General features: G+C 38.8%; 1 protein-coding gene across 2 annotated transcripts in view; it reads left to right on the top strand.

The window, feature by feature from the left end:
• The window catches only part of SPIDR (scaffold protein involved in DNA repair), a 229,963-nt gene that overhangs the window by 12,485 nt on the left and 202,492 nt on the right, over positions 1–14,986 (top strand). For both annotated transcript variants that reach the window (XM_036829918.1, XM_036829919.1), the window contains exon 2: positions 3,442–3,542. In XM_036829918.1, the coding sequence (XP_036685813.1) occupies positions 3,442–3,542 (101 nt within the window). The remainder of the gene's footprint in view (positions 1–3,441; positions 3,543–14,986) is intronic.

The raw sequence follows: 14,986 nt of genomic DNA, 5'->3' as shown, positions 1-14,986 counted from the left end.
AATGGAACATAATAGAGAGTCCGGAAATAAACCCGTGCGTATATGGTCAATTAACTTACGACAATGGAGGTGCAAATATACTATGGATAGATGATAGTCGCTTCGATAAATAATGTTGGGAAAATTGTACAGCCACATGCAAAAGAGCGAAACTGGACCCCTATCTTACACCACACACAAAAACAACTCAAAATATATTAGACTTTAATGGAAGACCTGAAAACATAAAAGTCTTAGATGAAAACATGGGTGGTAATCTCCTTCACCTTGGTGCTGGTGATGAATTTTGGGGATTTAACACCAAAAGCAAAGGCAACAAAAGCAAAAATAAACAAATGGAACTACATCAAACTAAAAGGCTTCTGCACAGGAAAGGAAACTGTCACCAAAATGAAAAAGGCAACCTATAGAATGGAAGAAAATATCTGCAAATCATATCTGATGAGGTTAATATCCAAAATACATAATGAACTCATACAACTCAATAGCAAAAATATCAAAGTCTGATTTTAAAAATGAGCAGAAGAACTGAATAGACATTTTTCCAAAGAAGACATCCAAGTGACCAACAGGTATATGAAAAGGTGTTCAACATCAGTAATAATCACGGAAATGCAAGTCAAAACTCATTGAGATACCACCTCACGTCTGTCAGAATGTGTATCATTAAAAAGACAAGAGATGACAAGTGTTGACCAGGATGTAGAGAAAAGGGAACCCTTGTGTGCTGTTGGTGGGAGTGTAAATTGCTGCAGCTACTATGGAAAGCAGTACAGAGGTCCTAAGAAAATTAAAAATAGATCTGCTATACTATCCAGCAATCCCACTTCTGGGAATATATTCGTACAAAAGGGATGCAAACTTTTAGTCATAAAGTGAACAAGTTAGCAGGATCTAATGTAAACATGGGGTGATGGTTATTCAGAACACTGCCTGTACAACTGAAATTTGCCGAGAGTAGAATTTGAATGTTTACATGAAAAATAAAAAGATAAAATATGTGAGGAGGTGGATCTGTCAATTGAGTAAATGGGGGGGGGTCCTTTAACATGCGCACATGTATCCAGTCTCCACAGTGTACGCTGTAAATGCTTACAGATTTATTTGTCAAATATATCTCAATAAAATTGAAAAGAAAAAGGAAACAAAAAAAGAGTTAATTTGCATGTATTGTAGCAGAGCCTTCTCGAACCTTTTTTTTTTTTTTAGTGTACGAGAGGTTTTTTACTAGAATTATGATTGTTGACTAGAGGTCATGGTGTTTCCATTCCTAAGTATGGTGCACCAGCTCAGAATTCCCTGCAGGAATTCTTGGAGCAGAGGTATCCTGTGACCCTATGACTAAAACCAAGGTGGAAATGCAGATTCTCTATTACGGTTTCAGATGCTCCCGCCTGTGGAGAACTGTTCTGCATTCATTTTTACTCTTGCTTTTCTATCTTTCATCCTGTAATTCCTGCAGTTTACTTGTGAGATTCTAGGGCTTGGCATTAACTATATACTTCTTTCAGATTGTATTTTGTCTTTTTTTTTCTTCTCTCTGAAGAAATTTCATAAGATTGAAAACCAACATTTGGCAAATAATTATCTAAATCATTGTGCAAAGAACACAGTGTTTTGCTTTTTTTCTTGTGTTTATTATATTGGGTTGGCCAAAAAGTTCGTTCAGGGTTAGGATTAGTTCTTTAAGTAGTAAGTATTCTTTTTTTTTTTTTCAAACTTTCATTATTCTAGTTCAGTCTTTCACAAACATACTATACAGAGTCTTATATGGTATAAAACAAAGGAAAACATCTCTGTCTATTCAATTTAACACAACACCAAAACAAAGCAATTAAGACTTTGGGGAACTAAGTAGTTAAGTATTCTTGAAGAGGCAGTAGGTACATCATGAGTCTAAGCTTGTGATCTCTGGGGCCAGACTGCCTGGCGTGCATCCAGCTGTGCCCTCAGCAGATGTCTCACCTTCTGCGGTGCTGCACACTCAGTGTCTCTGTTCATCATCTGTAAAATAAAGATGACAGTAGTACCTCCTTTTGTGGTGTTGTTTAGAGGGGGTGTATAAATGAGTTACTTCATGTAAACAGAATGATAAGAAGGGCTTGCGTATATATAAAGTAGAGATTCTTTGGCATATATGTGATTATGATAATTTTTTTTAAATTGCTGTTATATATACTGCTTGCACACACACGTATTCAGAAATAATTAGTGCCTGTAGAAAAACAGCTACCTATAGGAAAACAAAGTAGTTGGTAGTGACAATGTATATAATATGTTTTAAAATGAGATCCTTCAATCATTGTGGAAAGAGCATAGGGTGCAAGTAAAAATCTAACAGAATCAGTAACACCAGTGACTAACATTTCTTGAAGATTTACTAAATGCCATACACCGTGCTCAGTTCTTTCTGTTTTCAAGAACTGTTTCCTCATCTGGCTAGTTATACAATATTGGAGAATTTTCTTAACCTCTCTCTAAGCTCTGATTTTATAATGTATGAGGTGGGTATTGATACCTGTTCTTTCTACGTCAAAGGGATATTATTAGAATAAAATAAGATAATGTAGTGAAATGATCAGTGAATATAATTTTATGAGATAATACATTGGTAAATTATATAACATGTAGTCATAATGGTGATTAACAGCTGATCTTGATTTCTCTTAAGATCACAGATGTGTTAGGAGCTGCTGACTTTTCTGAGTATAGGTAGTTTACGAATTTAAAAAAATGTGTGTTTATATGAATTTATAATTTATCTACCTACCTATCTATCTATGTGTCTAGTCATTGATAAGTCAGGGCTCTTGTGAAGTACCTGTATGTCCCTTGTTATGAATTGTCTTCCTGTCATACGTGGAAGTTTTCTTCTTTGTATAATGTTGGTATCCTTGCTGTATGTTTATGATTAATACTCAATTATCTCTGTAGGCCAAGTAATGAGCCCATACCCAAATCCTCTTATTTGAGTGTTCTACCTATCAACAGTGTACAGGTTTTATTCTTGACTACAACTCTGAACCCATTTTACAATTATCTGTTTGCCCGTCTGCTGATCAGATTGTAAGGCCCGCCATGACATGGCTTGTTGCCTTCTTCGTATCCTTGGCACCTGGTGCTTGGCTAGGTAGAGCAGGAAACACGTAATCAGGACATATTTATGGAATAAGTAAACTAAGAAAGGATAGTCAGGAAGTCATACTGATCTCAGAGGAGCCTGTATTTCTAAGAATCAGAAAACTGATCTTCCGAGAAATCTTTAAAAAGGAGATTACTAACCTAGAAGGATTTGGCCTCTAGGAAGAGAATGTATTGCCAAACAAGTTAAAATTTGAATGCCTTATTTGTCCCTGATTGGAGGGTATAAAATATAAATGTACCAACTATTCTGAAGCTTTTCTTTTAACTAAGCTTAATACATTATAATTTGTTGAACAGAGGCGGGCTAGCAGAAAGACTAAATGGACTGCAGAATCGAGAGAGATCTGCCATTTCTTTGTGGAGACATCAGTATCTTTCTTACCAAAGGACACTTTCAGGTAAGGCTTGCACTGGCATCTGTGAGTAAAGAAAATGCCAGTTAAAAGTATTTTTACATTAAAATATATGAAGTTGATCATCACTATTTTTACACCTTTTTCTCTAGGTGCCCAAAGATCTGAGTGGGACAGTTCTATATTACACCTTTTTCTTGCTCTGTCCCAGTAGCTTTCAGACTTTTGTGACTGTGACCCACAGTAAACAGTACATCTTACGGCATCTCCCAGTACACACACGACATTCACACATATCACTCACACACACACACACACACACACACACCCCTGAAACAAACATTTAATAAACAACACTAAGCTCAGTGATGTACCAAAATCCTAGTCTCACTAAATTGATGCAGGACCCTCCTAATGAGTTGCAACATTACAGTGAATTAACCAAATTGTCAAGCACAGAGCTGAGAGAGTGTCTTCTGGAGGTTGGACTAGAAAAATACCAAGACAAACTAGTGTGCCTGGGTGCCTGGACCAAAGGGAAAAGATGACCTTTTGTTTGGCTCATCGGCACCAAATAGCTTATTTGGAATGTTCCTTATGTTTTCCCTTCTTTAATTTGGGAATAGAAGGTATTCATGGTATTTAATTATACCATGAATAAAAGACAAAAACAAAACAAAACAAAAAACCAGAGCCAAAAATTAATCCATTAATTTGAAAATATGAATGCGACCATCTCTAATAGATTTTTCTGTTAGAAGTCTCTGTATTTAGGAATTTGGGTTTTGTTTGTCTCTTAGATGAATTTATTTTTCAGATCTGTGAATCCTCCCCTTGATGTCTTGTAGTAAGTTGTGTCTTTTTCTTTACTTTTGATATAACTCATTATAAACATATATTAGGAAGAACATTTCACTCTTTGGTGTTTTGTTTCCTGTGTGGCCTGGCAGAAGAATTTTCTTCTTTCAACATAAGAAAAGTTTTTTCTCATTTCTGTATGTGTGTAGCAACTGAATAAATGAGAGAAAAACTTGCAAATATTAAGTAGAGGTAACTCCCTCTCTCCCCAATCCCAAGAACTAAAATTTAGTAAACAGCTGAAATTCAGTGATGGATTTGTTAAAATATCTCTGTAATTAAACTCTCCAATCCTCTTAATTTCCCTGTCAAAAATGAGTATAACTGTAGACCCTTGCCTTATGAACTGTGCTAATAATAAATCAAACTGCATGGGAAGGATGTGCAGCTCTAGGATGGCCCTGGGACTTGATAGACTGTGGAGACACAGAAGCACTGTCATTCTGAGGTTGGTTTCACTGCTGCCGGATCTGGAAGTTCAGAAGCAACCAAGAGCAGCAACTCCTCCTCCCCTTAGGGTGTGGATGTACCTTTGGGTTTGCACCGTACCACAGTCAGAATCCCATCTTATTCCGTTCAGACTCAAGAGCGTTATTGAGCTTTGGTTAATTTTGAATGACCAGGGGACTGTGTCGGGCTTGATTTTTCCTTCTGATGGGTTTGAGAAATCTAGGAGTTAGTAGTAATTTATGAACCACATCTTGGTTTTTGTTCTGAATATTAAGTATAGTATATCTCACTGAGTCTACCTTTATGTCCCTCAGATATGAGAAATTATGGTTTACAAAATTAATCTGTAATTGTAATAATTTAGCCTGAGGCCTTTCTTCCCAAGTTTCTTATATTTGAGGAGTATTATTTAATTATTCCACAGTTGACAGGGACATGGAGCCCGCTTACTAACTTGAGATATTTGAGGGGATGTCTTCAACATACCTTTCTGCCTTTTTAAAAAAACTTTTCATTTGGAGATAATTGTAGATTCACATTAAACTAATGCCATTCTAAGAAATAACACAGTGGCTTCTTGTGCCCCTCACCTCGTTCCACCAAGGATGACGTTTTTCCTATCCCTAGTACGCTGGCACAACCAGGAATTGATCCAGATACAATTCACCAACCTTATTCAGGCTTTACCAGCTTATATGCACTCGTGTGTGTGTGTTTTGTTTATGTAATTTTATCACCTGGGTAGATTCATGTGCCTGTTACCACAGTCAAGATACAAGACACTCATCATCAGGGTCCCTCGTGCTCCCTTTTAGCCACCTCTTCCCACCTAATGCCTTTCAACCACCAGTGTGTTCACCATTTCCATACTATTGTCATCGCAGAAATGTTCCATAAATGAAATAATATGGTATGTAACCTTTGGGGAATTGACTTTTTTCACTCAACACCATTCCCTTGTGATTTATCCAAGTTTGTGTGTATATCAGCAGTTAGTTCCTCTTACTCTGTGATATGGATGTACCACACTTTGTGCACCTGTGGAGGGACATTTGGACCTTACAAATAAAGGTGCTGTGAACAAGATTTTGAGTGAACATAGGTGTCTAATTTTCTGGTATAAATGATCAAGGGTGCAGTTGCTGGGTGTTATAGTAAGTGCTTGTCTAGTTTTGTAAGACATTGCATATTAATATCAAATATTTCAGTGAGTATCTCTAACACATGTTTCTGGCTTTAAGAAAAAAATTTTTTTAACACCTTTAGTTTGTGGATTTCAGCTCTTCTTTTCTTCCCTCATGGATAGCTTACTTTTCTGGGCTGTTTTATAACTCTTACTTATACCATTTAATAATCAGTTTTGTTTACCTTGTTAGTACCTTCTAGTACATTTCAGTATAAAAGACGTACATCTCAAGACATACATCTTGTTAGTACCTTCTAGTACATTTCAGTATAAAAGACATACATCTCAAGGTTCTTCAAACTTGAGTAAATTTTTATGTGTGCCTGTTTTCTTGGTTTTTGTTGTAGTTGTTTTTTGATACACTCAGGAGAGATTGAGCTTTGCTCTTGAAAGAACAGAGAGAAGCATGTGTACTGCACATGAAGGCCAATATAGATGGGTGTGTTGGATGAAACACAGTGAAGAGAAGGCAGAGGGTAGACCACTCAGGGCTTGGAGGCCACTATTGGATTTTATTCCAATGTGATGCCTTGCAAATATGCAATTTAAAATATGGCTGTGGAATAGACAATTGTGATTATAGAAACAAGAGAAAAATATTTCCTAGATTTCTTTTCAGGAACCATTTTATTTCTCTTCTTCCTATTTGAGGGGAAACAGTTTTCCAACACTAGTTTGCCATTTACCTGGATGGCAATGGCCAGTTTCTATTAAGTGATATTCAGAGTATTTCACATGTTTATCATCTCATTTAATCCTCACAGCAGACCTTCCAGTTAGGTTCTCTGATCCTATTTTAGAGACGGAGAGAATCTGGACAGGCAGGGTCCTGTGTTCTGGCTAGCAGGTGGCAGAGTCAGATTTATATCAAACAGTCTCCCTTGGTGGCCCGTGATCGTGGCCCATCTTGTTCTGGGTAGATTGCTGGGAAGGCAGATCCAGGCACTGAGGACATGAGCCCGTGTTGTGCCCGACTTCTGTAGATGTGAGTGTAATGATTCCTTTGTCTGACCTCTGTTTAGTAACAGTGCAACAAATATTTTCACAATATGTTTGATATCTATGTTTTTAAGACTAATAATAGTTACAGATATTCTTGGATGAAAAAAAACAGTGAACTTCTTATACTGTTCAGGAAGAGTGTAAAGAGAAAAAAAAGAAGAAAGAAGAAGTGAAACAAAAAAAATGATGGGTTTGAGATAAATTATTTTTCACAAGATTTTTGTTCGTAGAAGTTCCCTCTAAACTTCAGAAAGAAGAAGGGGGTGGATAAGAAAGGAGGGAAATCAATGAAGTGCAGTAGCATTTACTGTCATCCAAAGCAGAATTCTCTCTGGATTTCCTTGTCCTTCACCTTGCTGCCATTGAACATGTTGGCAGTGCTCACTGAGTGCGTGTGTGTGAGCTCTGGCCTGTGAGGACAGATGTGCTTTAGGTTTCTGTGCACGTGTATGTGTTTCAAAAGCAATAAGTGTGTCACCTTGAATTTAGATTGGTGGTATCAGAGCAAAGCATGAACCTAGTTATTCACATTGGCATTAGCATTTAATAGCTTTTGGATTAAAAGGATTTTAATTTTTTTTTACCATTTTGCCACTGAGTCGTGGTCAGCTGAAACTTTGTAAAGTGTAGGCCACAAAATACTGTAAATACCTCTGTCCGTGCCTTTTGCCAGCATTGCTCACCAGCATCCTGATACAGCCACATGGGAAATCTTGCGTCCGCATGCACTGCTAACCAGCCCTTGGGTGTCCCATATAGTTGGCAAACAGCCCCTGTGGGCTCACCTAGATGAAATACTGAGTTTCCTTAAAATATCAGTAAATTCACACAAGGCTGCCTATCTGCCAGAGAATAATTATTTCCTTATTTTTCCCACCGTGATTTTTTCAAAATTACATTCACTACCTTATTGTTTTCCAGTGCCACAGTTTATTACACACTCCACTGCCAAAGCTTTTGTTGTTGTTTTGTGGGGTGTTTGCTTTTTATTTGTTGTTGTTTTCTCCTCCAGAGAACAATCTCTAAATTCAGGGGAGGGGAGAATTTGCTGTTTATAATTTCTCCTTGCCTTTCTGGATGCCAGACTTGAAAGTTTTTCAGAGATGATGCAAGTAGGTGAGACACTGGGGTTTAGACTGATGTAGATAATACAAGTGATGGCTCCCACTGAATGCACCTCCTGTCAGGCCCTGAGTGAGGAGTGCACACAGCTCTCACAGCAATCCTGTGGAACTGCACTATGCCTTCCGAATCCTAAAAGTATCCAAACATTTTATTTTCTAGTCCCTAGAGTCAGAGATTATTTGTTAAGTGAAGAAGGCTGATTTGGAGGCAGGAGACAGGGCCTCACTCTTTAAATGTTAAGTTTTTCACTGCCTATTCTTGATAAACAAAAGGCTGTTTTTTTGGGGGGGGGGGTGTTTAAGGTCACTTCAATTAGCTAATTAGAAAACACTAAAAAAAAATAAATAAATAAATTAAAAAAAATTAAAAAAAAAAAAAGAAAACACTGATTCTGCTTTAGGTTGTATTGTAGAAGGTAAGCAACCAAGCAGTTTCAGTGTCTTTTTCTGTGAAATTGTCATGTACGTCACTTGTGCAGAGGGACATTTTTTATGTGCCCATATTTCTGTGCTAATTTTAGTTATATGAAATAAATGTTATTCTCCCTCACTGCTAATTTTCTGGTGCTTAGAATCTGGTGGTGGAGATGGGATGGTGGCAAGAGAGAGGCACAGGCAAGGAACTGGACAGTTCGTCCTTCGTTTATTCCTTCCACAGGTGTTTATTGAGAGTCTGCTGTGTCCCAGACGATGTACACCATGCCACTACACTCATGGAACTTGCATTGTGTTGAGTGAGAGAGATGGTAAGCCAAGGAAAAATATAGGTACAGGTTGGCACAGTGCAGGATCTGTGAGGCATTGTGGAGGGGCGCTCTGCTGGACAGGCCGCGGAGGAGAGCTTCACATTTACAGTGGATGCCTCCAGTCTCTGTCTAGTTTCCAGGGCAGAATATCAAAGAAATGTGGCTAAAGAGTTATGGAACAATGGTTTTGTTACTTATTAATTTTTGCAAGAAAAATTATAATTTAACTGAGATTTTGAATAGCCCATATTTTTCTTGTTTCTATCTTTTTTCAGTTTTATCGAGATACAATTTTTTTCAGTTTTATTGAGATATAATCACTATAAGTGCAAGGTGTAAAGCATAATGATTTGATATACATATATGTATCATCACAAGTTTAATTAATATCCATCGTCTCATATACATACAAAAGAAAAGAGAAAGAAAAAATAGACTTTTTCCCTTGTGATGAGAACTCTCAGGATCTATTAACAACTTCCGTACCTACCACACAGCAGCCTTAACTTAGTCACCGTGCTGTACAGCACATCCCTAGTACTTATTTATCTTAGAACTGGAAGTTTGTGCCTTTTGACCACCTTCCTCCAATTGCCCCTTCCCCCAACCCTGCCTCTAGTGACTGCAAATCTGATCTCTTTTTCTATCAGTTTGGTTTGTTGGTTTTTTTGTTTTTGTATGTGTGTTTTTTTAGATTAAAGTGAGATCTCATATAAGTGAGATCATACTGTATCTGTCTTTCTCTGACTTAGCATAATGACTTCAGGGTCAATCCATATTGTTGGAAATGGCAGAACTTCCTTCTCTTTTATGCCTGAATAATAACATTCCAGTGTGTGTGTGTGTGTGTGTGTGTGTGATGTATACACACTAGGATATTTTATATATATGTAGTATATAAATATATATGTATATCTCTCTCACACTTTCTTTATCCATTCATCTATTGATAGACACTTTGGTTATTTCCATATCTTGGCTATTGTCAACAATGCTGCAATGAACATAGGGGTGCAGCTATCTCTCTGACATCGTGTTTTCATTTCTTTCTGATGTGTTCCCAGAACTGGAATTGCTGGATCATATGGTAGTTCTAGTTTTAATTTTTTGAGGATCCTCCATTACTGTTTTCCACAGTGGCTGCACCAGTTTACATTCCCACCAGCAGTGCACAAGGGTTCCTTTTTCTCCACATGCTAACCAGCATTTATCTATCTTCTTGATGATAGCCATTCTGACAGGTGTGGAGTGATAGCCCATTGTGGTTTTGATTTGCATTTCTGTAATGATTAATGATGTCAAGTATCTTTTCATGTATTGACCTGAATAGCCCATATTTTAAATATTTTTCCACTTGAACAAAATCATTACAATTGAAAGGTTTTTTTTAAAAGGTTATTATTGAAATTCAATAGGGAGCAGTCTATTTGGTATACATTTTATTCAAGCAGAGAAATATAAAGTACAATTTAAAGCTTTGGAAAATCTAGGATGCAACAGATTTTTTATTTGAAGAACCTTTACCACGTGAATATTTGATTTTCTTAAATTATTATTATTTTGTGTTGAAATATATCACGAAGAAGATAATATAGAAAACATAGATATATACCTTAACAAGTACTGGTAAAGCAAGTATCCCTAGATTTTCTTCACATTATATAATAGTTTGGAAGTCTTAGTAAATACTATAAAATAAATTGTAGAAAACTGTTAACAAAGGTTATCATTGGAAAAGGTGTTGGGACAGGGTTTTAAAAAAATGTTCCTCTTATAAAAGAAGAAATTTGTTAAAATCAAATGTATTATTTTCACAATTAGAGAAGGGAGGAAAATGTGAAATGGTAGAGAGTTCCACCCTGACTTTTCCTCAAGAAGTAGTAAAATTTATACCTTTGTGTCAGGATGTGAAAAGTTCAATAAGGAGGCTGATTTTTCCAGTGAGACAGTTTTCACAAGGCAGAGTGTTAGTTGGCCCTTGCCCTCGAGCATGGTTAGCTGTGAGCACTCAGAGGCTTGGTTTCCGTCTCCAAGGCCACAGCGGGTTCCCTAGGCATTGCTCCTGGGGCCCTTCTCTCCCTGCATGAACCTTACGTGGGCATTGCTGTGCCCCTGACACACAGGAAGCTTCTAACCTCCAGAGTAGTGGCACCCGTGGAGTGGGGCTCACTCGGACTTGTTGGGAATTCGAAGCCAGAAATCTGGCCCCTGCCTCTTTCTCACTGCTTTTCAGGGGCTCCTCTGAGGCCACGGAGCCCCCTGAAATGGGGTCATGCTCCAGACTCCCCACTTGAGTGGTCAAGAGAGGAAGCAGGAACAGCAGGGCCAGCATTTTCTGTACAGTGACAGTAGTGGAGCAAGAAGAGCCAAGAATTTTGTGGAGATATGTGTGTGTCTCCTTATTAATTACCTAATTTCTTAATTTCTTTGATGCAGTATTTTCTCATAATTAAAGAGTGTCTTGGGTTAGGAAATGTTAGGCTGATTATTTCTACCAAAGCAAGTTAGTTGGTAAACTAAGATCCCTCAATTACTTGAAAAATAATTGTTAAAAAGACATGATTTAGTCTAAGTCTTCTAATGTTGAGTGTTTAAAGCTAGGACGTGAAGCATGTGGTTAGCTGTTCATTTAATTTGGCTGATTTTTGTCAATATTTTATGCCTTTTAAATCTTTAGTTTCTGTGGGGACATGGGATTTTTTTTTCTAACATTTTTATTGGAGTATAATTGCTTTACAATGGTGTGTTAGTTTCTGCTTTATAACAAAGTGAATCAGTTATACATATACATATATCCCCATATCTCTTCCCTCTTGCGTCTCCCTCCCTATCCCACCCTCCCTATCCCACCCTTCTAGCTGGTCACAGAGCACCGAGCTGATCTCCCTGTGCTATGCGCCTGCTTCCTACTAGCTATCTGTTTTACATTTGGTAGTGTATGTAAGGGACATGGGATTTTTGACATAATATGACGAGTTTAAAAACAATGCGTGTTTGTTTAGATTTATGAAATGAGAATGACATGAAGCGGGTTGTAGTTTTTTAGTTCAGAGTCTTAGAAAACTCATTTAAAATGTTTTCTTAAACTCCTTGATCTACCTTACTTAACCACCCTTTGCTTCAAGTGAAGGGACACTGCTTGTGACCTACTCAGTGTGGGTCAGCCCCAGGTTGCTGGAGAGGTTCCGTGCAGTTCCTTTTCTTTAACTTCCCCTTTCCTCTGGGTCAAGGGAGCTGCCTCTGGATTATCTCCAGCTCCCCTCTGACCAGTAAAACCAGAAAGCCAATTAGGGTCTACGCTTTATTTTCCCCCCCTTTTTTATATCCAGACCCACATTTCGGTACAGCAGTGGTATTTAATATTGTTTTTTGTAGTCATGGGCAGGAGGAATTCACATTAATACTCTTGAGTTATTTATGTCAGGAAACAAACTATGATACTAGTTTGCCCACTGTTAGAGATGTGATTTCATGTCCCAAATGACTATAATTTCCAGTGATCATTTTAAGTATAAGTTAACAGAAGAATAAAGAATTCATATGTGACTTTCATAATATCAAGTTATTTCATAATTATGTTAAAAATAATGATGGGACCTGAGGAACAGAGGAAGGGATACTAATACCAAACTCAACTCTCCAGCTAACGTATCTGTCACCCCTTGGCTGCTTCTGCCACATCCATTTTTAATTCTTATGAGTTTTTCTGTCTAAAAATATATAAAATGAGGTTTGGTGATACAGCAGAATTAAATGATGCTTTCAGGTTCCCTCTAAATTTATTTAATCTGTGCTTTCTCCATTTCTTTCTACATGAAAAGAAAAATAGTAATTCTACAGATTGTTTTCTGATAGATCTGAGCTTTAAAAGAATCTTCATTTCTGTTTTCTGTTGTAAATGATCCAAAAATAAGACTGCACTGTTAGCCCATTCTAAATGAATTATATAGTGGGTAAAACACGGTTCCCGTTGAATTCCGCATGTGGTTCAATGAATAAAAATTCATTCATAGACTTAAATTGGGACCTCATTAATGACGGAAATTATCTATATGTTCAAAATTCTGGTTTTGACCTTTAGAAAAGTGTTGATATTGGCAAGGCAGGCTTTGCTTTGGCTCGCTCAAGCAGTTGTCATTTTTATCCTCCAGCCTAGTTCAGTATCGCACTGGCCTTTGTCCATGCTGTGAAATCTTGTGTGTGTCAGTCATCTTAACCTTTCACCAGTCTAGTTTTCCACACTCCTTCAGCTCATTTTTACTTTCAGAGGGGTTATAATTTCCACTTGGGACGCTGGTGCCTGAAGGAGCCTGCTTGCAAGTGCAAGCCCAGACTTGACTTTGGTTGTCTGTGAGGGAAGATGGTGGGGGGGAGTGTGGGCAGACCGGGCGGCCACTCCAGCGAGCCAGGAGGCGCGAGCCTTGCTGCAGGAAGGTGGTCTAAGAGTGGGCGGCTGCTCGTCTTCCTGAAGAGGCTCTGTGCTAAAGTGTTTTGTTACAAAGGAGAAAACTTTCCAGCCTGCAAACAGAATAAATAAATCCTTGGATTATTAAAATGCCTTATGAAGTATTGGAAACTGCATTTGTATTGTGATAGTGATTTAAAAGAGGCGTCACCTTCAGCCCACCCCTTCCATCCAGCGTGGCGCTGCTCCATTTCCACCAGTGTGCAGAAGCGCTCGTTCCTAATCGCTGTCTTCACGCAGCCGGCACACAGCTGGCTGCCCTTTCTTCAAGGACAGTCTCCCTCGTGCTTTGCCTCCTTCCATGTTCATTTTCCTTCTTGGTTCTCTGTTGACTCCTACTTTGTGCTTAGCGTCAACAGGTGTTCCTCAGACTTCTGTCTTGGCCCTCTTCTCGTCCTGTGTCCCTTCCTGGGTAATCTGGGGTCTCCATGCCACCTCCCCCACGACTGCTAGGCGGTCTGGTAAGTCTGTCCTGTGGCCTTTCCTGGCCCAGCCTCAGCACCGCCTGCACCTAAGCGTCCTGCAGACCCAGCGGACTCCGCGTGCCCCAGCACCTGCCTGCCCTGGCCCATGAACGGCACCGTCTTCAATTGGGCTTTCTTGTACAGTTTTTCAATCCGTCCAGTCCCTAGATGCTAGTGATTCTACCTTAGAACTGTCTCTCAAGTCAGTCTCTCCATTGATCCCATCAACCACTAGTTCAGGCCCCTGTTCCCTTGGGCCTGGATTACTGTGTCAGTCTCCATCTGGTCTCCCTGCCTCTGCCCTTTCCTCATTTTCAGACTATCGGGGTCATCACCCTAAGAGGCAAATCTGATATCACTTGTCTGCTTTAAAAAATTTCCATTGACTGCCTCTTGTGTCAGAGTAAATATCCATCACCGTTAAAGTCCCTGGTGAGCATTCTTGGTCAGGGTCCCAGCCTACCTGACTGGTTATCTCTCACAACCCGACCCCTTGCTGTGCCACCTTGCACCCGTCACAGCACTACATACCTCCTTCCTGTATCACCTGTGTCTTTCATGACATATACTTGACCACTAGGCCTAGTATACTTTTCTTTGTTTGTAGTTATATTTCTGGTATCCTATTGTAATTATATAAAGTATAGGTAAATCCTAACTCTGCAAAGTGCTATAAGGAAGTGTAGGGCTGACCTAGCAACCTGAGCCATGCCTGGTGACTCAGGATGTGTTTATGAAGTAAATAAATGGTGTCAGTGGTAAATTTTAAAATTCCACGTGACACCAGAGTGCAGAAATGGTCCCAGCTCTGCTGGAAGTGAAGGCCCATGCAGGTCACTTGATCTGTGCCTGTTTCTTTACTGAGAAAATTTGACTTTGTCAACCCTTAGGTGATTTCTACTTTGGGATTCTGTGTTGCTCTTTTACCTGGCCCTGTCCAGTGTTCCCGTGTAAAGTCATTCTCAGAGTGCTTCCCCCTCAGGGTCCCTGAGTGTTTCACTTGTGATTGCACTCTCTGGTCTCTCCCTGCACGCCCTTTGAGAAATGATAACTTTTATGATATCATCTCATTTTAATCCTTAAGTTAATCTCTCTTCTTTTCCCTCTCCTCCCTGTTAGTGTTTGTTACAGTGTCCTTGGAAGGAGATAACACCCAAGACCAGAATACCTGCTTTTCTTTAGTGGTTGTGCATT

Source organism: Balaenoptera musculus, chromosome 17 (genome assembly GCF_009873245.2).
Source record: "Balaenoptera musculus isolate JJ_BM4_2016_0621 chromosome 17, mBalMus1.pri.v3, whole genome shotgun sequence".
Taxonomy (NCBI): Eukaryota; Metazoa; Chordata; class Mammalia; order Artiodactyla; family Balaenopteridae; genus Balaenoptera; species Balaenoptera musculus.
This window is presented reverse-complemented; position numbering and strand designations above follow the sequence as displayed.